The sequence below is a fragment of the Cicer arietinum genome, chromosome 3 (assembly GCF_000331145.2).
Source record: "Cicer arietinum cultivar CDC Frontier isolate Library 1 chromosome 3, Cicar.CDCFrontier_v2.0, whole genome shotgun sequence".
Classification (NCBI taxonomy): Eukaryota; Viridiplantae; Streptophyta; class Magnoliopsida; order Fabales; family Fabaceae; genus Cicer; species Cicer arietinum.
Window position 1 is genome coordinate 57,260,608 of NC_021162.2, and position 26,024 is coordinate 57,286,631.

Consider the following 26,024-nt stretch of genomic DNA (forward strand, 5'->3'; position numbering starts at 1 on the left):
TTTTTTTTAAGTAACAAAATACAATTTATTTAAAAGCAATCAACACATCCGCATTTTCTACCCAAGAACTACGTAGCTTTGATTTCTCCATCGCATCGGGAGATACGTAGGAGCAAGATCACACTCTTGTCAAGCACACTAATAAAAATCTTTCTTTTTTTCCACTCTTTTTTTAACACACTTTTATCTCAAAAAATCACATTTATAAAAAACAATTTATATTCATATTTAATAATAAAGAAAAATAAATATATTTAAGTTGATATAATATTTTTGCACAATTAATTAAAGGTAACCGTATTTTAACGGATGTCGTAGGGTGCTAATACCTTCCCTACGCATAATCGACTCCCGAACTCGGTTTCAAAGACCATTTTTACATTTTTAAGGGTTTTCCAATATTTTCCCTATTTTAAAATAAATTTTGGTGGCGACTCTATTGAATTCGATGAAAACTCGAAATTTTAGGCCGCGACACAGTTACCTATAATTAATTTTGCAAAATTAAATCAACTTAAATATATTTATTTATCTTTATTATTAAATATGAATATAAATTAATTTTTATAAATGTGATTTTTTTTGAGATAAAAGTGTGTTTAAAAGAGTAGGAAAAAAGAAAGTTTTTATTAGTGTGCTTGACAAGAGTGTAATCTTGCTCCTACATATTTCTCAGTGCGATGGAGAAATCAAAACTACGTAGTTCTTGGTAGAAAATGTGGATGTGTTGATTGATTTTAAATAAATTGTATTTTGTTATTTTAAAAAAGTTAATTTTGACAAACATAAAAAAAAAAAAGAAACTTGTTTGATTTGAATAATCATTTTAAAATATTTGTTTTAAGACGATCGAGTTGTACAACTCGTGTCTCAAAACTCAAAGAGTAAAAAGACACCATATCTAATTTAACTCTCTTAAATATATTTTATTATTTAAAAAAAAACATAATTTCAAGAATACCAAGTAGTACAACTTGTATCTTAACAACTCCCAAGATTAAAAAAAACACATCTAATTAATTAAATTTTAAAAAGTTGATTTTAAATATATTTATCTATTTAAATAAATTTTAAAGCTGTCAAAATATATAATTTATATTATGCAACTCAAGGTTTAAAATGTCATTTTTAGTTAACTTTAAATAATTTTTATGATTAATTTGTTTATGATTTTTAATTTATTTATTTGTGAAGATGAGATTTAGAACCATCTAGTTGTCACAATTTGTGTTCTAATAACTCAAAGATTAAAAAGATGTCACATCTAATTAATTTTTAATAAAATATTTGTTATTATTTTCTTTTCTTTTCTTTTTTAAAAAATTGACACTAAATATTAAATAAATTTAAATGATTCTTCGAAATAAAATTAGTAATAAACACGAAAATAAAATAGCAAAAAGGACTTTAACTTAATCTATTAAATAGAAAAAAAAATATTTTAAAACTAATTACAAATGTAATCCTCTTTTAAACAATTTTTTAATTTAATAAGTGAAGAAATAAAATTTATTTTAATATTAAATAGCACCACTCAAAAAAAGAAAAATCTATTTTAATATAAAATAAATTATATTTATTGTTATTTAATTATATCCATATTTACTTATTAGAATTATTATAATTAAATGAAATAAATTTGATGAAGACTGGGAACAGGAAGAAAAAGTCCATTCATCAGAGAGAGATCACTAAACAAATCTATGTTAAATAAGACTATTATTATTATTATTATTAAATATAATACAACTAAATAGCTAATGGGAAACAGTTTGCAGCCTGGCGTGAATATAGAAAAAGCATGCGAACGGTGTACAATTAATGTATCAGACTAGCAAGCAAACTTCAAAAGGCGTAGCAAAACAAGCAAAAGGTGCAGCAAGAAGCATATTTCATATATCAGAAAATACTCACAAACAAAACACTAACCACATTGATCTCAAACAAAACTTATTCACATATAACAAAACAAAATTTCAACCTTTAATCTATACACCTTTGAACAGGAGAGCAAGTAAAAGAGCGAGAAAATACGCTTTTCCGTTGTTAGAATTGGCTTTAACGTTATGGGTTGATGGGAAGGACTATGATGGTAGATTTACGTCTGTTTCTTTGTTCTTTGTGGTAATACTCTCTTTCTATTGTTTTTTAGAAACAAAATAAGCAAGAAATGAAAATCTCTCAATTTTTATGTTGTGATTGCTTTTCTGATCCATCCAAATCTCTTTTTATCTTGGGATCTTTTTTCTGAAAATCAATCTATGTCCTTGTTTTGATTTTTTTTTTCTTTCAATAAATAAACTAAAACGAGGAAGGGTTGTATTCATCATGTAAATTAAGTTCTGAATTTTACAATGGTCTGACAAACTGATACAATTAAGAGAAGGAGGAGCTGGTCTTTTTGATTGAGTATTCAAGATGGTAAAATTAATACATTAAAAAATAATAAAATTAAAATAAATGAATAGAGAGTTGTAAAATGCAGAAAATGGAAGAAGGGAAATGCACAGGAAACGTGGGATGGGAAAGAATAAACTATAAATGTGAAATTTGATTCCTTGCATCTACTACTATATCCAACGAAATTTTGCAGCTCCACTTTCATTTATCCTTAGCAGATATATGTATGAGTGCTTAGGTGCATATGGGTATGAATTTAAGATTTCTATCTACGAAGGTATGAGGCTGATTTATGCATATTTGTAAAATACGAGGATGAGTCCGATTTATGTCATTCTTACTCGAGTGTTCCGATAACAGGTAGTCTAACAAGTATTGAATACGTCATAATACTACCATAGAAATTGTACTGGACTTAACTTAACCTTTCAAAATTGATTTGTAATATGAGAATTGTATTGATCCTTGTAAATATTCATTTTAATTAATTTTTTAAGAGACTAAAATCAAATATTTTATTTATTACAAGGATCAATTCAAATATGAATAAACTTAGTAGGGACTAAAATCTAAATACCAAAGACCATAAATTGTATATTTGTAGAGACTAAAAAAAAATATTTTACAGACACTCAAACCATAAGTTAATTTATTTGCATTGAATAAAAGCATATTTAAACTAAAAATTTGACTAAGGGCCATTTACATAAGACCTAATGATCAATTGTTCAAATCACAATTTTTTCCATTACTCTTGGATGCCTCTTAGGTTTAGTGGTGAACTCATTATTTTTAAGGTAAGAGATTATATTTTTTAATGTATAGACATCAATAATAAAACACTACTAGAAAAAACGCTTTTAGAGACCACATTTTCGGTCACTAAATGGAGAAAATCGGTCACTAAACCGATTAACGATCAAATTAGTGACCAATTTAAATCAGTTGGTAAACTGCTCGTCGCTAGCTGTTGCGACCAAATCAGCGACCGGATTTAGTGACCGATTTAGCGACCGAATTTAGTGACCGAATTAGCGACCGAATTTAGTGACCGGTTTAGTGACCGAATTTAGTAACCGGTTTAGTGACCGAATTTTGTGACCGATTTTGTGACTGCATTTTGTGACTAATTTTGTGACCGATTATTGAGACTGATTTAACAACCACTTTAAATTAATTTTTTATGTCATTAGCGACCGATTTAGAGACGAAATTTGTGGTATAAATTATTATTTTTATTAAATATTTGATCACCAACTACATCTTTAAATATTACCGTTTTTTTAAGTACATTACTTTAATGTTCAAAAGAACAATAAAAATAATTTTTTAATTTGTTTTCAATATCTAAAAAATTCAAACACCAAAATCATTTGAAAACATTAATCATATCAATGTATATAATTAAAGAACATAATACATTTAACTAATATTTGTAAGTACTCAAAATAATACCAAAAAAAAATTAGTTTAAACATAATATATTTAGTCATAACAAATTGCAACATAAACAATTAACTAATTTTAAACAATAATATAACACTTAAATCGAATTTATTTAACCTTAATAATATTCATAAGAATTATAAAAATCTAGTTTTCAGACCACACAAACTTTATCTTAAAAAACATATTTATAACTCAAGAAAGTGTAACAAAAATAATTAATTTGATCTAATATCACATCTTAAATAGTAAATATAAAGAACTCATCCATGTCACATAATTGATAGAGTTATCGTGTATTTAATAATGCATCCACTAAACCATTCTATCAAAATAGCTCACAATATTCATGTCAATTTTTTAGTGCAATAAACATGTATAATTAATTATCCAAAGACATAAAACAAAACACACACATTTATTATCGCTGAATAAAACAGCTCAATTACAATCAAGAGAAAAAGTTCACACTACTCATGGTGTGAAAACCCATGTCAAATTATATGATGACACATTTATTATTGAACATGTAATTAAAATTTAAAAATAGCATACTTTCCTTAGGCTCTTTATTGAAGCATATTATTATGTGATTCTCCAAAGGATTTTACATATTTGAGCGAGGAAAGGGAAAAGGTGCGTGTGAGATATTTATTGGCTTAAAATGGAGAGTAACTGGATCATATGGTGAATCTTCTTCAAATTCAGCTGACATATTCTTCCAATATAGACTTGGTTTCCACTCAGCATCTTTGAGGACATCCAATATTGCATTTGACACTACTTCATTCCCCTTAGTTGTTAGATGAATTCCATCATCCCTAAAATAATAACCAGACCACCTAATTAAATTATTGAAATGTATATTTGAACAATTTTTGTTTAATGACATTCATATGAAACCATACTTACCAGATGTAAGCATTTTTCCAGTTAGTATTTTTCTGAATTAAATTCCACAAATCAATGACCTTGATATTCTCCTCGAGACACATTGCTATACAAGCTTCTGAATATTTTTCACATTCTTCATTTGTCTTTGTGGGTTTCTCATCACCGCTATAGATCAATTGCCACAGTTTATTTAATTATATATTTCAAAGAAAAGTTGGAAAATTCTAATTTCAATGATAGGTACTAGATTTTTTTCTTTCTAAATAAATCTATATTGAAGCAAAATTATCCTATATGGTAAGATGATATCTATAAAACTTAAATATCAACCATTATATTACAAATGCTTGAGCTCAAGGCTTAGAGATCACAATATCAATATATATATTGCCTCTAAATTTAATTATGCATTTTTGAAAAATAGTTAATCACTAAGTCATAACTCCATTTCAAATTATTCGATATATTTAGAAAATAAATAGATAATATTATTAAATCCATAGAATGATAAGGTGGTTTGAAAAGTTGAAGAGATAAAGTAATATTAATTTAACTCTCTCTTTTAACAAAATTAACAACTAATTATTAATATTAAATATTTCAAAAATAAAAAATAAAAAATTTGTGCATCTTGGATCTTATATAATATTTTCCTATACATGGGATTAGATGGAGCATTTAAAAACATTTATACATATAACAGACACATTGAATAGTAAAACTATAGTAAATTTATATTAGATGGATCTTATATTATTTTTAATATGTGTAGAAAATTCTAAATGCACATGTAAATAGTAAAACTATAGTAAATTTAGATATAGGTCTGGGAGGGATGCATGACTTGTATGTGTGTGTTTATATACAAGCAAATAGGCAAATGGTTCTGTTAAATTATAAGCCACGGTTAAATAAGTTTTTAAATTTTGTAAATTAGCAAATATATCTATTGAATTGTAAAATATCAATTAAAATAGTCCATATTTTAAATAAATTGAAGATAACATTGATGTGAAATCAATGTTTATAAGTCACATATTTAAGTATATTGTCAGATCAAAATATCTAAGTGTGAAATTTTACAGAAGAACTATTTTTATTGATATTTTACTATTTCAAAAATGTATTTGTCAATTTATAAAATTTAAATATTAATTTGATCAACACTTAAAATTTCATTAACCAATTTGCCTATTCAGTCGTGTATATATCCATTAACTTGTGCGTTTATAATCAAAATAGCAAACGGTACTCATTACCTGAATTTTTGTATTTTTGCTTCATCGATGGGAGGAGTACTGAGAAATATAATGCGAATATCTTCTGACAGACTCTGTTAATCATTCGGATTAATTGTGTCATACTCAACATTAAAAAAATCCGAGTTAAAAACTAAATTTCTACATAGAATACTCAATAGATTTTTTACTCCAAAATTTAATTTCTTTTAACAAAAAAAATCTCTTTTTATATTTAAACTATTTTTTTTTTTTTTTGCATTTTTCAAATTTCCAATTATGAATTTCATTTCCAATGCTACAATTAACTTTATGTATAAAAATTGATGTCAAAATTAAACAACTTTTTCAATATAATATTTATTGTAGTTTCAAATAAATTTAGAACTCTAACATGAGTATTTTTACCTTTAAATGTTGAGCAATCTTCCTCATATTTTCTTTGTATTCGTCTAATGGTACATGAGGGCCATAGCCACTATCGTGCTTAAGAGTAGAATCATTACCACCAAAGTACACAATCACCAAATCTGGTTGCTTAGGGGCATTCTATAATATTAGAGATGAGCAATACCAAGATAAGTCAATTTGTCATATAAGCTCATTTATAGTAAAGTATAATCACATATTACTCAATACCTTGGGAAAAACCTTATCGACAACTTGCAGAGCACGCTTTGAATTCCAACCAGCATATCCCCGCAAAACTATATCCGCCTACGCCAATTCATTGTTGGTTGTAAAGTAACCAAAAACTATTACCGGTTGTTATAAGCTTAATTTTGATGCAATGTGGATGATAAAACTATACTTTATATTTTATAGCTTTTACTTTTAATTTATTGTTAGATTTTTATTAATAAATTTTTCTTTGACGTTAAATGAACGTATTAAATACAGGTAGCTTATTGGATGAAAATTATAATTTTCAGTCAAGCATGTGGATTGATAAAACACAATTAAATAGATATATTAAAGAATGTACATTCTCAATAATACTTATAAATTAAATTTTTTATATAATTTTATTTTATCTTTCCATCATCTTGGCCAATTAACTTCGTATTGGTATCAGGATATTAGTGTCATTCTCTCTTCTCAAAAATAAAATTTTAATTTTTTTTTTCTCCATCTATTATAGAATGGATTTAGGGTCATTTTTTTATTCAAAATTATGTAATGTACAACTATATATATATATATATATATATATATATATATATATATGATTTATGAACTAAATATTCAATCATCCTCTCAAAGAAATAAATAATTATATTACGGTTTAAAAAGGAAGAAAATGTACCTTGCGAGCGTACACGTGAGAAAGATTAGCTCCCCAACCTTGATGAAAACTGTATTGAACAATGGAAGAACCAAACAACACAAATTGAGGCCTCGTTGTTCTTTGCTCTATATTATTATTATTCTTATGCTCTATATTATTATTATTATTATGCTCCATATTATTATTATTATTATTATGCTCTATATTATTATCTCTTAATAATAAACACATACACATTCCGAAACTAGCGATTCTTATTTATACATGAAGTTTTGAAATTTTTTATAAGCCACGTTTTCTCATTAAAAGCCAGCATCCTAATTTTCATGTTTTTAAATGGGTCAGAAGATTTTCGGCGATATGGGCAGAAGATTTTCGGCGATATGGGCAGAAGATTTTCGGTGATATGGGCAGAAGATTTTATACAGATAGTTATTAATTTTTTTCATAGACGTGTTATGTATTTGTAAGCCACTAAACCCCACATACTCGATGCATCACATTGTTGTTATTTAATGATTCATCCAAGATCCAAAGAAGTAATTATGTTCACATTATGCATATTTATTTTCACTATTGCTTGGAAAATGGGAAATATATTATGTATTTTAACTTTGCATAAATATAATTAACAAATGATAAGATCCATTATATAGATATTTTAGGAAATAATGAGTATACATTTTTTTTTTGGTGAAGGTTAGGGTCATATCCTCTGACACACTATTAAATTCATCCAATTTATGTGAAACTATTTTTATTTTTATTTTATTTTTTTTATTGTCGACTACCGATTGTACAGTACAATGCAATCATTTATTTTATTTTACATTATTTAGATTTAGCTTTTGATTTTCTTCTTCTGCAGTTACCCTCGTATTCTTTCACCATATTAACAAAAACTGTTTCCTCTAAATTATATGAAACAAAACCTGTGGATAAACAAGTATAAAACAAAAAAATTGAAATAAGAACACGATAGAAAATTTTAGAATCAAGACTACTCGAAAAACATTATTTATAAAATAAAACTTAACTCAAGTTATTTAAAACTGAAATGAAAAATCTGCAAAAATATTACTCATCTAAATATGTCATAGAAAATGCAACTCCAAATCCCAAAAATAGTTAAGATCTTTGCAATCAAGACACATTATGATATAATGTCAAAATCAATCAAGTAAAATTAATATATCGTCGTATCATTAAATTATTTATGAGAAATTATTATCACATCCGATACACATTAATCACATCAAAACAATTATAAGACAATGCAATACTATGCATTAACTTAGACTTAACATTTCTTCGTCATTGGATATTTTTCTAATTCTGAAGTATTTGGTTACGAGACTTATATTATGCCACCACATAAGTGGACATAAAATTCAAATTGACATTGTCCTCATAGATTCCTTCAACTCAACCCAAAACACATATACGCGACGATCGAGGTAAATCTATGTTGCATAGTAGCTCCCAACATTTGGAGGGCTACCTTCAAGTCACTTTGGAATTCCCACCAAAATACTCCAAGGTTTAATAGTTTTGTCATAAGGCTTAATAACAGATATCCACGATCAGATTCATTCAGTTGTACTTCCCAACATCACTAGAATTGTCAGACCCTACATATACGATGACAAGATAATCACCACGTAAAAAATTCTCAATATCTATTTTCTCCCCTCGTTGGCCTAGACTACTCAATTAAGAGCATATTTAACACAAATTAGAATTACCACTATTTCATCAACTATGGAGTGACATCAACATACTCATCACAATTTGATAACATCTCAATCCTTAGTCACTGTCATCATTATATATTATTATGTCACACAATACATTCAAGGTTTATCATCACATCACAAAATCTCATCAAATCATGCATATGCACAAAATTCATTCAACATCAAATATCAAAATGATATCAAATACCACACAATTATCGAAAATGAAATCAATCAAAACCTTATAAAGATTTCTATTTCACATTTTAATCTCATAATTCTCATATTTTCACATGATTTAATTTATCTCTCAAATGACTACTGTTGTACGTAGCGAGTCCCAGATAAATCGTTGAGAAATACAATTTTCCTGTTCATCTCCCAATATATTATACTCATGAACTCAAACGATATTTCACCCTCTTACCTTATTTTGACGTTTTCGCATGTGAATAAGAGTTCACAACCAAAAAAATTCATACTTTGACTCTTTGTCCTCCAATCGATCTAACTCGACAGTTTATGGGTAAACGTCAAAAATAAATTATGAAAGCACATTCTAAAAGGGGTCAATTTCGAATGGTGCAAAATAACGAATTTTATAAACGGAGAAGTCAGACATTTTAAAGAGAAATTAAATGGTTAAAAAACTAAGACCGGTGACCGATGATCGGTATCAATTTTCTTCCCTTTTCTTCTTAAATGTTGCTTCTTTGTTTTGTGTGTCGCACTCCTCTCTCTTTCTCATAGATTTCCTTCTTCTTCTTTTCAATTAATTTTTTATTTTACTTAAATAGATTTTACTCTTGCATATTGATGTAATCCATAAAAAATATTTTACTCATTTCTATTATTTTTTTAAAATAAAACTAACAATTATCAAAACTGATTTTCTAACACTTTTTTTTACTAATATCTCAAAATTAATATTTTATAAATAAAATAATTAAAGTCATTAATATTTTAAAATATATTAGTAACCAAAACTCACATATTCAAAATACTAATTATAATTATTACTATAATATTTTTCAGAATAATCACATAAAAATACTATCTTATTTATAGAATAGCCAAAACAATAGAATACGTAAATATTAAATCAATAATTTATATTAATTACTAAATCACAATAAATATGTATTAGATCACCGTACCATAGAAAATATATAAAAATAAAAGAAATCAATTACCGTATTACTAATATCTCAATATAAGTGTTTATAAAATAAATAATTAAAAATAAAAAATAATTAAAAAATAAATTCTTAAGTGGATTATGTTAATGAAAGGACCAAAAAATTTAAATCGTGGTAATCCACACATACAATTTAGTGCCTCTGTCGTACAATTAATCTACTCTAGAGAAACGTTGATTTCCATTAACTAGCTGTTATGGAAATGAACTTTTAAATTAGTAAGTAACTTTGAACAGTTGTAGAATAGCCCTAAATTGTTAAGACATTACTCACACTCATTTCTCCAACAATTAGTGGTCAACTATAGACGTAAAATTTGATTCCTTGCATCGCGCCTACTTTATATCCAACGAAGCAAAATCCCATATTTTGTGTTAAAAAATTTCATCCATCATACGCCTTATTAAAGTCAAACATTAAATTATTGAAATTTTTTGTTCTTTCTTTGTGTGATTCCTCCATCATTTCATTTGCGATTATCCAAAATGTAGATTCCTTTCATAAATGTGGTTTGATTACTTGCTATGGTTGATTGCAACCTATTAATTAGCACATGTGCAGGTAATAGATACATATGTATGAGTACTTTAGTGTCTATAATGTATGGGTATTGACATTAAGATTTCTATCCACGAGGGTATGAATATGATTTATTTATATTTACAAAATACGGAAATGAGTATCGTAAAATTTTACTTGTCGCGGTCTAAAATTTCGAGTGTTTTTTAAATTTAATGGTGTTGCCACCAAAATTTATTTTAAAATTAAAAAGAATATTGAGAAACCCTTAAAAATAAAAATAAAAAATAAAAATAGTCTTTTGAAATTAAATTTTGAGGCCGGAAGTCGATTATGCGTAGGGAAGATATTGTGCAAAATTAATATTAACTTAAATATATTTGTTTCTACTTATTATTAAATATAAATATCAATTGTTTGTTTTTTTGAATGTGATTTTGATATAAAAGTATGCTTAAAAATAAAGATCTTTATTAATGTGCTTGACAAGAGTTTGATTTTACTCCTAAGTATCTCCGGTGCAATGAAGAAATCAAAGCTACGTAGTTATTTGGTAAAAAATACTGATGTAGTGATTGTTTTTAAAGATAAATTGTTTTGTTGTCGATAAAAAAAATTGTTTTGACGAAAAAAATAAAATATGAGCTTGTTTGATTTGAATAATTATTTTGAAATGTGAGTTTTAAGAATATTAAATTATACAAATCGTGTCTCAAAAATTTAAGGAACAGATTAAACTCAAAATTTAAGAAAAACTGTAACTTTAAATGGGTTGAACTCCCAATTAAACATGTTTGTTTATTTGTTAGGCCCAACTTAATTTTAATTTAAAGTAACAAAAAAAATTATTAAAAATTAATAATGTAAACTTAAAAGCCTAGGGGAGGCCCTTTACAAAAAGTGCACGCGGTCCTTTGCAACAAGAGAGTTGCAGCACGCGGTCCTTTCCTTTACAATAGAAGAGTTACATCACAGTACATGAATTAGCAGCACATCAAACACATAGAAAAAACTAAGAGAAGAAAAATAAGAAACAAAAGGGAGAATAAAAGATTCAAAATGGAGAATGAGGATACCAAGAGGAAAAGGAAAAGGGAGAAAGTGGTCAAGAGTGGGAGAGTAGAATTGAGAGATTGAGTGTTGTGAGACCAAAGGATAGAGATGTCAAATCGGGTTACCCAACCTATATAGGGTCAACCCTAACAGGTAACAGGATTCTTTGGAGCGGGCCAAATAGTCATGTTTTAATATGGGCTTAAAAAATTCTACTCGAGCCCAGCCCTAGACGTCTTGCGGGTTGAGCGAGTAACCCGCACATTTTTTTATATTTTTTTTTTATCCATTATATTTTCAATTTCTTTGTGACTATTTTAACTTAAAAATTTTCTTGGATGTCCATTTAAAAAAAACTATGGTATACTACTTATGCATTAAGTATGAATACCCATTTAAAAAAATTATGATGTACTCTTTATACAGAAACTAAGTTTGGATATTTCAATTAACACAAATTCAATTCAAAATTTTCAAAACAATACACAAATTAAAATAAGTTCAAATTGTCCATAAGTTATAGATAATATGTAGCATAACACAAATAAATTTAGATTTGTCTAACATAACTCAAACTCAAACCAAATTCAAATAAAGTGCTATATAGTTCTAATGTGATTATAAAATAAGTGTTTTTAAACTCTTTGAGCAATGTTCACATTTTTCAAAGTGTTGAATGGTTGTCCACTTAAGAAAATAAAAAAATTGATTATTAAAAATATATAACCAACTAAAGATAATATTATATCACAAAAGATTATATATATATATATATATATATATATATATATATATATATATATATATATATATATAACCAAGTAAGTGGGTTGTATATCTTTTGAACCTATTTTTTAGTGGACCAGTTTAACCCGAATGAATAACGGGTTTATTCGGACTGGGCTAAAAACCATTGCAAAAATCGGGCTAAAATTATAAGGCCCAAACCCAATATTTTAGCGGGCTGAACGGGTTGGTCCGTGCGGGTTAACCCATTTTGACAGCTCTACCAAAGAGTAATTATATGATGAAGATAAAGAACAAACATATTTATTGTATAAGAGAAAAAATACCTTGATGTTTTCTATTTGATTTTTGTCACTGATGCTGCCTTCGGTTTTTTCCTCATCTCCTTCTTTAAGAGGTGTTTTTTTATAAGCAGAATTAATCCGATCTCTCTTTAAAACAAATGAAAATTTATTTATAGAGTTTTTAACTTGTTTGGATGTTTTCCTGCTCTGTCTTTGTGCTTCCCTATTAATTTCTTTATTTATGTTTAATTTATCTGTTCATAAACTTAATTCTTTTGCATGTCTGTTGCACTCACGTTTTTTTAAAAATTGTTTTTATTTAAGTATGTTAATTCTCTATTTATGTTTAAGAAATAAAACAGGTTTTGGATGAGATAAGGTTTCTCTCTACATGTCTCTCTAATTCTGCATAATATTCATCTCCCGTAATTGTAACTTGTTCAATTTTTCTTTTTATGACAAATGTAATTAACTTGTTTAATTGGTGTTTCGAAATCCAATTTTATAATAGGGTATCAAAAGCTCAAACATAAAACCTATTGTAAAAAGTGTATTTAGTAATGCATCCACTAAACCATTCTATTAAAATGGCTCACTATATTTATTTATATTTTAGTTTTTAGTGCAATAAACATGCATAATCTTATCCAAAGACATAAAACAAAACACAAACATTTATTATCACTAAATAAAACAGCTCAATTACAATCAAGAGAAAAAGTTCACACTACTCACATGGTGAAAACCCATGTCAAATATGATGACACATTCATTATTGAACATGTAATTAAAATTTAAAAATAGCATACTTCCTTAGGCTCTTTATTGAAGCATATTATTATGTGATTCTCCAAAGGATTTTATAATTTTGAGCCAGCATAGGGAAAAGGTGCGTGTGAGATATTTGTTGTCTTTACATGGAGAGAAATTGGATCATATGGTGAATCTTCTTCAAATTTAGCTGACATATCCTTCCAATATAGACTTGGTTTCCAATCAGCATCTTTGAGTTCTTTCAATATTGCATTTGACACTATTTTATTCCCCTTAGTTGTTAGATGAATTCCATCATCACTAAAATAATAACCAAACCACCTAATTAAATTATTGAAATGAATGTTTGAACAATTTTTGTTTAATGACATTCATATGAAACCATACTTACCAGATGTAAGCATTTTTCCAGTTAGTATTTTCCTGAATTAAATTCCACAAATCAATGGCCTTGATATCTTACTCGACACACATTTCTAAACAAGCTTTTGAATAGTTTTCACATTCTTTATTTGTCTTTGTGGGTTTCTCATCACCGCTATAGATCAATTGCCACAATTTATTTAATTATATATTTCAAAGAAAAGTTGGAAAATTGTAATGTCAATGATAGATACTAGATTTTTTTCCTTCTAATTAAATCTAAAATGAAGCAAAATTATCCTATATGGTAAGATGATATCTATAAAACTTAAATATCAACCATTATATTACAAATGCTTGAGCTCAAGGCTTAGAGATCATAATATTAATATATATATTGCCCCTAAATTTAATTATGAATTTTTGAAAAATAGTTAATCACTAAGTCATAACTCCATTTTAAATTATTCAATATATTTTAAAAAAATAATATTATTAAATCCATATAATGATAAGGTGGTTTGAAAAGTTGGAGAGATAAAGTAATATTAATTTAACTCTCTCTTCTAATAAAATTAACAACTAATATTAATATTAAATATTTCAAAAATAAAAAACTAAAAAATTTGTGCATCTTGGATCTTATATAATACTTTCCTATACATGGGATTAGATGGAACATTTAAAAACATTTATATATATAACAGACACATTGAATATCCTACATATATTATTCTTAATATGTGTAGAAAATTCTAAATGCACATGTAAATAGTAAAACTATAGTAAATTTATATATATGTTTGGGAGGGATGCATGACTTGTATGTGTGTGTTTATATACAAGCAAATAGGCAAATGGTTCTCTTAAATTATAAGCGTCGGTTAAATAAGTCTTTAAATTTTGTAAATTAGCAAATATATCTATTGAATTGTAAAATATCAATTAAAATAGTCTATATTTTTAATAAATTGAAGATAGCATTGATGTGAAATCAATGTTTATAAGTCACATATTTAAGTATATTGTCAGATCAAAATATCTAAGTGTGAAATAATACAGAATCTAGAACTATTTTTATTGATATTTTACAATTTTAATAATGTATTTGTCAATTTATAAAACTTAAATATTAATTTGACCAACACTTGAAATTTCATTAACCAATTTACCTATTCAGTCGTGTATATATCCATTAACTTGTTGTGCAATTTATAATCAAAATAGCAAACTGAACTCATTACCTGAATTTTTGTATTTTTGTTTCATCGATGGGAGGAGTACTGAGAAATATAATGCGAATATTTTCTGACAAACTCTGTTAATCATTCGGATTAATTGTGTCATACTCAATATTAAAAAAATACGAGTTAAAAGCTAAATTTCTACATAGAGTACTCAATAGATTTTTTACTCCAAAACTTAATTTTTTTTAACAAAAAAACCTCTTTTTATATTTAAACTATTTTTTTTTTTTGCCTTTATCAAATTCTTCTAATTTCCAATTATGAATTTTATTTCCATTGCTACAATTAACTTTATGTATAAAAATTGATGTCAAAATTAAACAACTTTTTCAATATAATATTTATTGTAGTTTCAAATAAATTTAGAACTCTAACATGAGTATTTTTACCTTTATATGTTTAGCAATCTTCCTCATATTTTCTTTGTATTCATCTAATGGTACATGAGGGCCATTGCCACTTTTGTGTAGAGGTGTAGAATCATTACCACCAAAGTACACAATCACCAATTCTGGTTGCTTAGGGGCATTCTATAATATTAGAGATGAGCAATACCAAGATAAGTCAATTTGTCATATAAGCTAATTTATAATAAAGTATAATGACATATTACTCAATACCTTAGGAAAAACCTTATCGACAACATTGAGAGCACGCCTTGAATTCCAACCAGCATATCCTCGCAAAACTATATCAGCCTACGCCAATTCATTGTTGGTTGTAAAGTTAGCAAAAAGTAAATAACCAATGCATCTTATTTTCAATCATCCTATTCCTCTCAATCAAATAAATAATTATATTAAGGTTTAAAAAGGAAGATAATGTACCTTACGAGCGTACAAGTGAGCAAGAGTAGCTCCCCAACCTTGATGAAAACTGTATTGAACAATGGAAGAACCAAACAACACAAATTGAGGCCTCATTGTTCTTTGCTCTGAAACAATGAAACTAGAGATTCTTATTTATACATGTAGTTTTGAAAAAAATTTACAAGACACGTTTTCTCATGAAAAGCCAGCATAGAAGTGTTATGTATTTTGGAAGCCACTAAACCCCACCCACGTACTCGATGCATCAAATTGTTGTTATTTAATAATTCATCCAAGAATCAAGATCCAAGGAAGTAATTAAGTTCACATCATGCATATTTATGTAGAATAGCCCTAAATTGTTAAGACCTTACTCACACTCATTTCTCCAACAATTAGTGGTCAACTATATCGAACGAAGTAAAATCCCATATTTTGTGTTAAAAAATTTCATCCATCATATGCCTTATTAAAGTCAAACATTAAATTATTGAAATTTTTTTTTCTTTCTTTGTGATTCCTCCATCATTTCATGTGCGATTGTCCAAAATCTATATTCCTTTCATAAATGTGGTTTGGTTACTTGCTATGGTTGATTGCAACCTATTAATTAGCACATGTGCACGTAATAGATACATATGTATGAGTACTTTAGTGTCTATAATGTATGCGTATCGACATTAAGATTTCTATCCACGAGGGTATGAATTTATTTATATTTGCAAAATAGGTGAACGAGTTTTGTAAAATTATAATTGTCGCGGTATAAAATTTCGAATCTTTTTCGAATTTAATGGAGTTGCCACCAAAATTTATCTTAAAATAAGAAAAATATTGAGAAACCCTTAAAAATAAAAAATAAAAATAGTCTTTTGAAACCAAATTTTGAAGTCGGGAGTCGATTATGCGTAGAGAAGATATTGTACAAATTAATATTAACTTAAATATATTTGTTTCTACTTATATTAAATAGGCTAAAAATCACATGTGCTCCATTAACTTAATTTCAGTTAACGTTTTAGTCATTTATCTTTTTTTCTTCTCGATTTGGTCATTTATTTTAATTTTAAGTGACAATTTGATTTTTTATGTTTTAAAATGTCAACAATGTTATCCTTATTTTTTGCAAAAATTCAAGAAATTCATCAAAAATTTCAAACAAAACCCATAAAATTAATTATCATCCTCTATATAATGCAATTTCATCAAATTCATAACTTAATCTTTAAATAAACTCATATTTTCATCTCTAAAAACATCAAATAAAGAATTACAAATATGAGTTTATTTGAAGATTTGAGTTACAAATATGAAGAAGGAGGATACAAGAGGAAAAGCAAGAAAGCGGTCAAGAGTGGGAGAGTAGAATCGAGAGATTGAGCATTGTGAGACCAAAGAGTAGAGCTGTCAAAATGGACTACCCCGCCCATATAGGGTCGACCCTAACGGGTTTCTTCGGACCGGGCCAAATAGTCATGTTTTAATATGGACTTAGAAAATACTACCCGAGCCCAGCCCTAGACGGGTTACGGGATGGGTGAGTAACCCACACATTTTTTTATATTTTTTTTACTCATTATATTTTCAATTTCTTTGCGACTATTTGAACTTCAAATTTTTTTGGATGCCCATTTACAAAAAATTATGGTATACTATTTATGCATTAAGTATGATTCAATTTGAATGCTCATTTAAAAAAAAAAATATGATTTACTCTTTATACACAAACTAAGTTTGGATATTTCAATTAACACAAACTCAAACCAAATTCAAATAAAGTGCTATATAGTTCTAATGTGATTCTAAAATAAGTGTTTTTAGACTCTTTTAGCAGTGTTCACATTTTTTAAAGTGTTGAATGATTGTCCACTTAGGAAAATAAAAAAATTGATTATTAAAAATATATAACTAAGGATAGGAATAGGCTATGTCGTTCGTCAGGGCCTATGGCCTGACCTACTTATGGTCTGGCCTGACCTGACATATTTAATAAAAAGGCTAGGCTAAGGCTATTTTTAATGCCTATTTATTTAAATAAGTTAGGTTCAGACTTATAAAAAAGCATATTATGCCTGACAGACCGACCTATCTATCTATCTATATATATATATATATATATATATATATATATATATATATATATATATATATATATATTTTTTATTATTATTTATTAATAATATTATTTCCTATTTTAAAGTCTATCAATTAGGCAATCACTCACTAGTCGTTCCATATTCGGTAGTCATTCCATATTCGACAGCAATTCTATATTCAATAATCGTTACATATTCGGTAGTTGTTCAATTAGACAATCACTAAGTAGTCATTTCATATTTGTTTGAGAGGTAATAATGAGTAGGTTTGTTTCAGAAAACAAAAAAAAAAAAACTATTCTTTGAAACCAAAAATTATTTTTTAGGTTTTAAAGGATGTTTGCTTTAGATTTTTTTAAAATTATTTTGTTAGAAGAATTATTTTTGTTTAATATACATAGATAAGTACATTGATATTGGTATGTGGAGAGCATCATATGGTATAAGTAGAATATTTAAACGTTTTAATATGAATAAGGCTTTTAAATAGTCTTCTAGGTCAGGCCAGACCGGAAAAAAAAGCCTATGATAGGTCGTAGGTCAGGCTTAGGCCTAAAAAATTAATCGTAGGCCAGGCTCAGGCCTTTCAAAGCCTGGCCTGGCCTATTTCCACCCCTATATATAACCAATTAAATATATATTATATCACAAAGGATATATATATATATATATATAAACCATCTAAGTAGGATGTATATCTTTTGAACCAATTTAACCCCAATGAATAATGGTTTTATTCGGATCGGGATTGAAAACCATTGAAAAAATCGGGCTGAGATTATAAGGCCCAAGTCCTACATTTTAGCGGGTTGGTGTATTCGGGTTAACCAATTTTGACAGCTCTACCAAATAGTAATTATATGGTGAAGATATAGAACAAACATATTTATTGTATAAGAGAAAAAATATCTTGACGTTTTCTATTTGATTTTTGTCATTGAGACTGCCTTCGGTTGCTTTCTCATCTCCTTCTTTAAGAGTGTATTTTTATAAGCATTATTAATCCGACCTCCCTTTGAAAATAAATAAAAATGTATTTATAGAGTTTTTAAATTTTTTGGATGTTTTCCTGCTCTGCCTTTGTAATTCCCCATTAATTTCTGTCGCGGCCTAAAATTTCGAGTGTTTCTCGAATTCAATGGAGTCGCCACCAAAATTTATTTTAAAATAGGGAAAATATTGGGAAACCCTTAAAATAGAAAGAAAAAGGTCATTGAAACCAAAATTTGAGTTTGGGAGTCGATTATGCGTAGAGAATGTATTAGCACCCTACGACATCCGTTAAAAACGGTTATCTATAATTAATTGTGCAAGATTAATTTTAACTTAAGTATATTTATTTTTCTTTATTATTAAATATGAATAACAATTATTACTATATTTAAAATATTATTTTGAAATAAATATGTACTTAACAAATAAAGGACAAAAAAGAAATTTTTATTTATGTGCTTGACAAGAATGTGATCTTACTCCTACGTATCTCCCTGTGCGATGGAGAAATCAAAGCTATGTAGTTTTTGGATAGAAAATGTTGATGTATTTTTTTAACAAAAATGGATTTTGTTATATTTAAAAATATTTTGACAAGAAAAGAAAATAATTTGTCTGGCTTCAAAAAATATTTTAAAATACGAGTTTTATGACTATCAAGCTGTACAACTTGTGTCTCAAAAAAAACTCAAAGAATTAAAAGATGTTTCATCTAATTAATCCTTTTAACAATATTTTAAATTATTTTTCGGTTTATATATAAAAAAAACAACAAGTTGTACAATATGTGTCTTAACAACTCAGATAAAAAATAATACTACATCAAATTTAAGTCGATTTTAGATTAATTCATTAAGATAAATAAATGAATAAATAAATAAATAAAGAGAGTTTTAGGACTATCAAGTTGTACCACTTGTGTCCTAACAACTCAAAGATTAAAAGATGTCACATCTAATTAATCTTTTAAAATTCGATTATAAATATTCTTTGCTTTTCAAAAAAAAATAAAAATAAATTGATGTTAAATATGAAATAAGTTTAAATAATTCTGCAAAATAAAGTGAGTAGTAAACACACAAAAAATGGTAAAAAAAAAAAATACATGGACTTGTAATATGATCTATTAAATAAATAAACATTTTAATAATAGAAAAAACATATTCAAATGTAAACTCTTTCAAAATAACTTTTAAGTAAATAAGTGATTGAAACAAAACTCGTTTTTATATTAAATAGCACAATCCAAAGTTTAAAAAAAATCGATTAATACCACTCATAAATAAAATAAATAATGTTTATTATCATTTAATTACATCCATAATTATTTATAATAAATAGAAATTAAATGAAAATTATAGCAGAATTTTTATTAACTAAATGGAATAAAGTGATAGAAATATAAATGGCAAGGCTATAGTAACTAGCTAGCAAAGCAATGTTAAGTCCAACACTCTGGCAAGCGAACAAAAACAGTGTTAAATCCAAACAGTCTGGCAAACGGTTGGCATAAAGCAAAGAAATTTGAAAAGATGGCATGAAAAGGAAACCGTAGCTGCTGAGCAAGAACAAATCCAATTTTAAAGCTTTATTAACATAATAAAAAATGATTTCGTCTAAAAACAAATATTCACACAACCAAAACAAAACTCCATCTTTCAAATAAATTAAATCTAGTTTTAAATTTTAGCTTCCAATCTAAGCAGCAAACATGAAGATAATGAGAAGATACATGCCTTTTCAGATACCGATGAAGACAGAGATGGTGGTTCGCGGTGGAAGTTGAAACGACGGTGATGTTTTCTGTTTCTTCTTCTTCTCTTTCTTTTTATGTGTTTTTCATCAATATTAATCTCAGATTTCTCCTTCCCTTTTTCGAAATTTGATAGGGTGTATTTATAGAGTTTTTTTTCTGTTTAGTTGCTTTCTTGCTTGCCTTGGTCCTTCTCCATCAATGTCCTGTTTGATGCTTCGTTTTTTTGCTCATCATCTGCATTTTTCTGCACCTTTGATGCCTTCATCATTTTAGATTATTTGTTCTGATTTGTTCATTGCTTAGCTTTTATTTGTCTTTTAGTTTCTCTTTTTTAAACTAAAAAATTTGTCTCTTTGTTCTGCACAATGTGTACCAAGACTGATTTAAAAAATTATGTTTTTATGTTTCTCAAATTAGTTAAAACAGGAACAGATGTACCAATAAGCATGGCTTGTGCATCAATGGCAGTCATCATCAACATAGCAGGGTTTGGCAGTGAACAAAGTCAACATAGCATGACTTGATCTGATTTAATTTTTATTGTAATTTAATTTGACTTTATTTTTAATTTATAATTTGATTTGATATTGTAAATTGATGAGCCTAATCATTGTAATTATTTTATTTCCTTTTTGATTTTATTTTTAAATAAATTGGACAAAATTAGGGTGCTACAACTGCCCATATTTAATTATATTTTACTTGAAAAATATGAAAATATGAATAACAATGATATTCTTTTTCATGTTATCAGGTAAAAAGATAAGTAAATATAAGGACCTAAATTTTGTCCAATAACAAAACATGTATTAAAGTGCATTTGAAATGTTAGAGTGAGAATGATGCAAAAAAATTTAGATTCGGATTAATTACCGATGCGTAGATCGACAAAAATAAAGATGATCGTATTCGGATTGGTTACGGATGCGTAGATCGACAGAAATGAAGGTGATTTTTTTCTCGATGCATAGATCTATAGAAATGAAAGTGATCGTCTTCGGATTGTTTACCGATGCGTAGATCTATAGAAATGAAAGTGATCGTCTTCGGATTGTTTACCGATGCGTAGATCTATAGAAATGAAAGTGACCATCTTCAGATTGTTTACGATGCGTAGATCTATAAAAATTAAAAATGATCATTTTTGGAATGGTTGCCGATGCGTAAATCTATAGAAACAAAAATGATCGTCTTTGGATTGGTTACCGATGCGTAGATTCATAGAAATGAAAATGATCGTCTTTGGATTGGTTACCGATGCGTAGATCGACAAAATGTAAGTGATCGTCTTCGGATTGACTACTGATGCATAATAGGACATCAAGAAATAAATAGACAAAAAATCAATTGGCAATGATTTTATTATATTAATTAGATAAAGTGTATTAAAAAAGTTAAACTCTAAACCATCTCAATCATATTGATGTGAAAAAATCTGTTTATAATTTAAGGTTAAATATATTATTAGTTTCTATAAAATTTCGATCTTTTAATATTAGTTTTTATAAAATAAAAATATATTTTTTTAGTTCCTACAAAATTGTTTAGATATTACTTTTAGTACCTGTAGAAACAAAATATATTTAATTGTCTTTTAATTTTTAAATAATTTTTGGCATTATTTAATTTTTTTTTAACTTTAGATGATTTAAATATAAATTTTTAAAATAATAAAATATAAAAACAATGACAATATGAACTTAGAAATCGAATTTTGAACTTATTTTTTATAGATAAATTTTTTTATAATATCATAAATATGCATGAAAAAACTCATTAAAAAATATATATTATTTTAAAAGTAGAGACTAAAACTGTACATATAATAATTTTGTGGACTAAAAATTGTATTTTAAATTTAGAAATGGAAAGGTTGAGATAGAGTTAGAGGCTGGGATTTCGTTTTCTTATAAATGATAGAGTTACATATCTTTTTATTAACTTTCAAATTATATAAACAACTCATATCCATCTCCCCTAATTGGAACTTGTTCAATTTTATTTTTTATGAAAAATGTAATTAACTTGTTTAATTGGTGTTTCGAAATCCAATTTTATAATAGGGTATCAAAAGCTCAAACATAAAACCAATTGTAAATAGTGTATTTAGTAATGCATCCACTAAACCATTCTATTAAAATGGCTTACTATATTTATTTATGTTCTATTTTTTAGTGCAATAAACATGCATAATCTTATCCAAAAACATAAAACAAAACACAAACATTTACTATCACTAAATAAAACAGCTCAATTACAATCAAGAGAAAAAGTTCACACTATTCATGGTGAAAACCCATGTCAAATTATATGATCACACATTTTATTATTGAACATGTAATTAAAATCTAAAAATAGCATACTTCCTTAGGCTCTTTAGTGAAGCATAGTATTATGTGATTTTCCAAAGGATTTTATAACTTTGAGACAAAAGGGTTGTCCCACTGTAGATGATAGGGAAAAGGTATGTTTGAGATATTTGTTTTCACTCCAAAGGAAGAAATTGGATCATATGATGAATCTTCTCCAAATTCAGGTGGCATTTCCATCCAATATAAACTTGGTTTCCACTCAGCTACTTTGAGGACCTTCAATATCTCATTTGACACTATTTCATTCCCCTTAGCTGTTAGATGAATTCCATCATCACTAAAATAATAACCAAACCACTTAGTTAAATTATTGAAATGCATATTTGAACAATTTTTATTTAGTGACATTCATATGAGAGCATACTTACAAGATGCAAACATTTTTCCAGTTATCTTTTCTCTGAATTAAATTCCACAAATCAATTGCCTTGATATTCTCCTCGAGACACATCTCTAAACAAGCTTTTGAATATTTTCGACATTCTTCATTTGTCCTTATGGGTTGTCCAAATTCATTCCTATAGATCCATTGCCACATTTTATCAATGAAATCATTACATTCTACTATTATAGTTTATTCCAAATATAACTATAATTAATTGGAAAATGTAAGACTCTCTCATATGTAATTTTATTTATTTATAATAGACACACAAAAATCTACAAATATTTTCCTATACATGGTTATAAGGGGAGTAAAAACATTTATATATATAGTAGACACATTAAATATCTTAATATATTGTTCTTTAATATGTGTAGAAAATTATAAATGTACATGTAAATAGGAAAACTATAGTAACTTGGAGGGGGGATTATTAGAAAATTGGTGATAGCAGTATATCTTAATCTTAAGTAATTAACTACTTTTGTTAGACTAGGTAATCATCATCTAGATATATGGTTATAAATTTTATAAATTGACAAATACATTATTTGAATTATAAAATATCTATTAAAGTAGTCTATAATTAAACTTTTATCATTAGAGATTATGTTATGACATATTAATTGAATATTTGACTTATCGACATTTATATCGTATCAATGTTATCATAACATAGACTAATTTTTCTATGAAATTTAAATTTTTAATGGACTAATTTGTCTATAATTAGTCTATACACAATTACTCACAAATTTATTTTTGAGATGACAAAATTTGATCGACAAATTTTTCATCAAGAATATGACCTTCTTGATGTGGGATGAACATTTATAAGCCACATATTTAAATATATTGTCATATCAAAATATCTACTTCAAAATTTTATGAATAAACTATTTTTATTGATATTTTACAATTTCAAAATTTTATTTGTCAATTTATAAAATACAATGCCTAATTTGATCAATGTTTAAAATTTCATGAACCAATTTGCCTATTCACTTGTGTATATATCTATTAACTTTTTGTGCAATTAATACTCAAAATAGAAAACAGAACCTATTACATGTTCTCTTTGATTTTTGCTTCATCGATGGGAGGAGTACTGAGAAATATAATTCGAGTATTTTCTGACAAACCCTGTTAATCATTTGGATTGTGTCAAACTCAGCAATTAATAATATGAGTTAATTAATTAAAAAAATATGACTTAAAACCTACATTTATGCATAGAGTGCTCAGTAGATTTTTTCAATATAATATTTATTGCACTTTCAAATAAATTTAGAACTCTAATATGAGTATTTTTACCTTTATATGTTGAGCAATCTTCCTCATATTTTCTTTGTATTCATCTAATGGTACATGAGGGCCATAGCCACTTTTGTGTGGAGGTGTAGAATCATTACCACCAAAGTACACAATCACCAATTCTGGTTGCTTAGGGGCATTCTATAATATTAGAGATGAGCAATACCAAGATAAGTCAATTTGTCATATAAGCTAATTTATAATAAAGTATAATGACATATTACTCAATACCTTAGGAAAAACCTTATCGACAACTTTGAGAGCACGCCTTGAATTCCAACCAGCATATCCTCGCAAAACTATATCAGCCTACGCCAATTCATTGTTGGTTGTAAAGTTAGCAAAAAGTAAATAACCAATGCATCTTATTTTCAATCCTCCTATTCCTCTCAAACAAATAAATAATTATATTAAGGTTTAAAAAGGAAGAAAATGTACCTTACGAGCGTACAAGTGAGAAAGAGTAGCTCCCCAACCTTGATAAAAACTGTATTGAACAATGGAAGAACCAAACAACACAAATTGAGGCCTCATATTGTTCTTTGCTCCATATTATTATCTCTTAATAATAAAAACAAACATACACATTCCGAAAACAATGAGACGAGAGATTATTATTTATACAGGTAGAGTAATGAATTTTTTTAAAAAGCTACGCTTTTATTATTTTTATATAAAATAAAGGCTCATTTTGAGAGATCCAATTTAAAATTTGGGAAAAATAAAATTACTTTTAAATCATAAGAAAAATAAATCGGATCAAATTAGTTCAGTAAATTACAATTAGAAAAGATCAACTTGATTATCTCTCATGTAATTTTTATAAAAATAGACAATTAAATCCTTGATAATATCTAAAAATAGATAATTAATTCTTTGATAGAGATTAAATGAACAAGCTTAGAGTCCTCTTAAGGACTTGTCAATAACCTAATTACCCCTAATTTTTATATAAATTACATGTAGGATAATCAAATTGATAAGTTATCATATAAGATAAAAAAACTCAATTTTTTAACTGTAGTTTACATAAAAATTTATTTGATACAATTTTTTTTATGGACTAAAAAATACTTTTATTTTTTAAAAAAATTAAATTAAATCTCTCAAA

At 26.8% G+C, this 26,024-nt stretch overlaps 3 protein-coding genes across 6 annotated transcripts; all 3 read right to left on the reverse strand.

Moving 5' to 3' along the window:
* Positions 1-4,245: 4,245 nt before the first annotated feature.
* On the reverse strand, positions 4,246-7,517 carry LOC101513877 (GDSL esterase/lipase WDL1-like). Its single transcript, XM_004492389.4, has 6 exons — positions 7,285-7,517; positions 6,618-6,695; positions 6,387-6,527; positions 6,000-6,073; positions 4,759-4,905; positions 4,246-4,667 (listed from the first exon to the last, which is right to left on the reverse strand). Exons 1-6 carry the CDS (start codon positions 7,501-7,503, stop codon positions 4,454-4,456), a joined length of 873 nt encoding a protein of 290 aa, XP_004492446.1. The 5' UTR covers positions 7,504-7,517; the 3' UTR covers positions 4,246-4,453.
* Positions 7,518-13,460: 5,943 nt separating this feature from the next.
* LOC101514221 (GDSL esterase/lipase WDL1-like) lies at positions 13,461-16,240 on the reverse strand. Of its 4 annotated transcripts, XM_027333044.2 has the most exons (6): positions 16,016-16,227; positions 15,809-15,886; positions 15,578-15,718; positions 15,186-15,259; positions 13,970-14,001; positions 13,713-13,878 (listed from the first exon to the last, which is right to left on the reverse strand). In XM_027333044.2, exons 1-6 carry the CDS (start codon positions 16,109-16,111, stop codon positions 13,859-13,861), a joined length of 441 nt encoding a protein of 146 aa, XP_027188845.1. In that variant the 5' UTR covers positions 16,112-16,227; the 3' UTR covers positions 13,713-13,858. The 4 variants fall into 4 exon arrangements, with proteins under 4 accessions (XP_027188843.1, XP_073222691.1, XP_004492447.1 ...); XM_027333042.2 differs by lacking the exon at positions 15,186-15,259 and having other exon boundaries at positions 13,461-13,878; positions 16,016-16,240; XM_073366590.1 differs by lacking the exon at positions 13,970-14,001 and having other exon boundaries at positions 13,461-13,899; positions 16,016-16,235.
* Positions 16,241-23,050: 6,810 nt separating this feature from the next.
* LOC101514539 (GDSL esterase/lipase CPRD49-like) lies at positions 23,051-25,515 on the reverse strand. The gene is made up of 6 exons (XM_004492391.4): positions 25,352-25,515; positions 25,145-25,222; positions 24,914-25,054; positions 24,669-24,742; positions 23,583-23,732; positions 23,051-23,491 (listed from the first exon to the last, which is right to left on the reverse strand). Exons 1-6 carry the CDS (start codon positions 25,445-25,447, stop codon positions 23,257-23,259), a joined length of 774 nt encoding a protein of 257 aa, XP_004492448.1. The 5' UTR covers positions 25,448-25,515; the 3' UTR covers positions 23,051-23,256.
* Between the last annotated feature and the right edge of the window lie 509 nt (positions 25,516-26,024).

Bases quoted from the DNA above. Each gene is read 5' to 3' on its own strand.
- LOC101513877 (XM_004492389.4), bottom strand. From the start codon at position 7,503: ATGTGTATGTGTTTATTATTAAGAGATAATAATATAGAGCATAATAAT. The intron at 6,696-7,284 runs GTACATTTTCTT...GAATTGGCGTAG, and splicing joins CTCACGTGTACGCTCGCAAG to GCGGATATAGTTTTGCGGGG. The intron at 6,074-6,386 runs GTAAAAATACTC...AATGATTAACAG, and splicing joins AGATTGCTCAACATTTAAAG to AGTCTGTCAGAAGATATTCG.
- LOC101514221 (XM_073366590.1), bottom strand. From the start codon at position 16,111: ATGAGGCCTCAATTTGTGTTGTTTGGTTCTTCCATTGTTCAATACAGT. The intron at 15,260-15,577 runs GTAAAAATACTC...AATGATTAACAG, and splicing joins AGATTGCTAAACATATAAAG to AGTTTGTCAGAAAATATTCG. The intron at 13,900-15,185 runs GTAATGAGTTCA...TAATTTAATTAG, and splicing joins ACAAAAATACAAAAATTCAG to GTGGTTTGGTTATTATTTTA.
- LOC101514539 (XM_004492391.4), bottom strand. From the start codon at position 25,447: ATGAGGCCTCAATTTGTGTTGTTTGGTTCTTCCATTGTTCAATACAGT. The intron at 25,223-25,351 runs GTACATTTTCTT...GAATTGGCGTAG, and splicing joins CTCACTTGTACGCTCGTAAG to GCTGATATAGTTTTGCGAGG. The intron at 25,055-25,144 runs GTATTGAGTAAT...CTAATATTATAG, and splicing joins TCGATAAGGTTTTTCCTAAG to AATGCCCCTAAGCAACCAGA.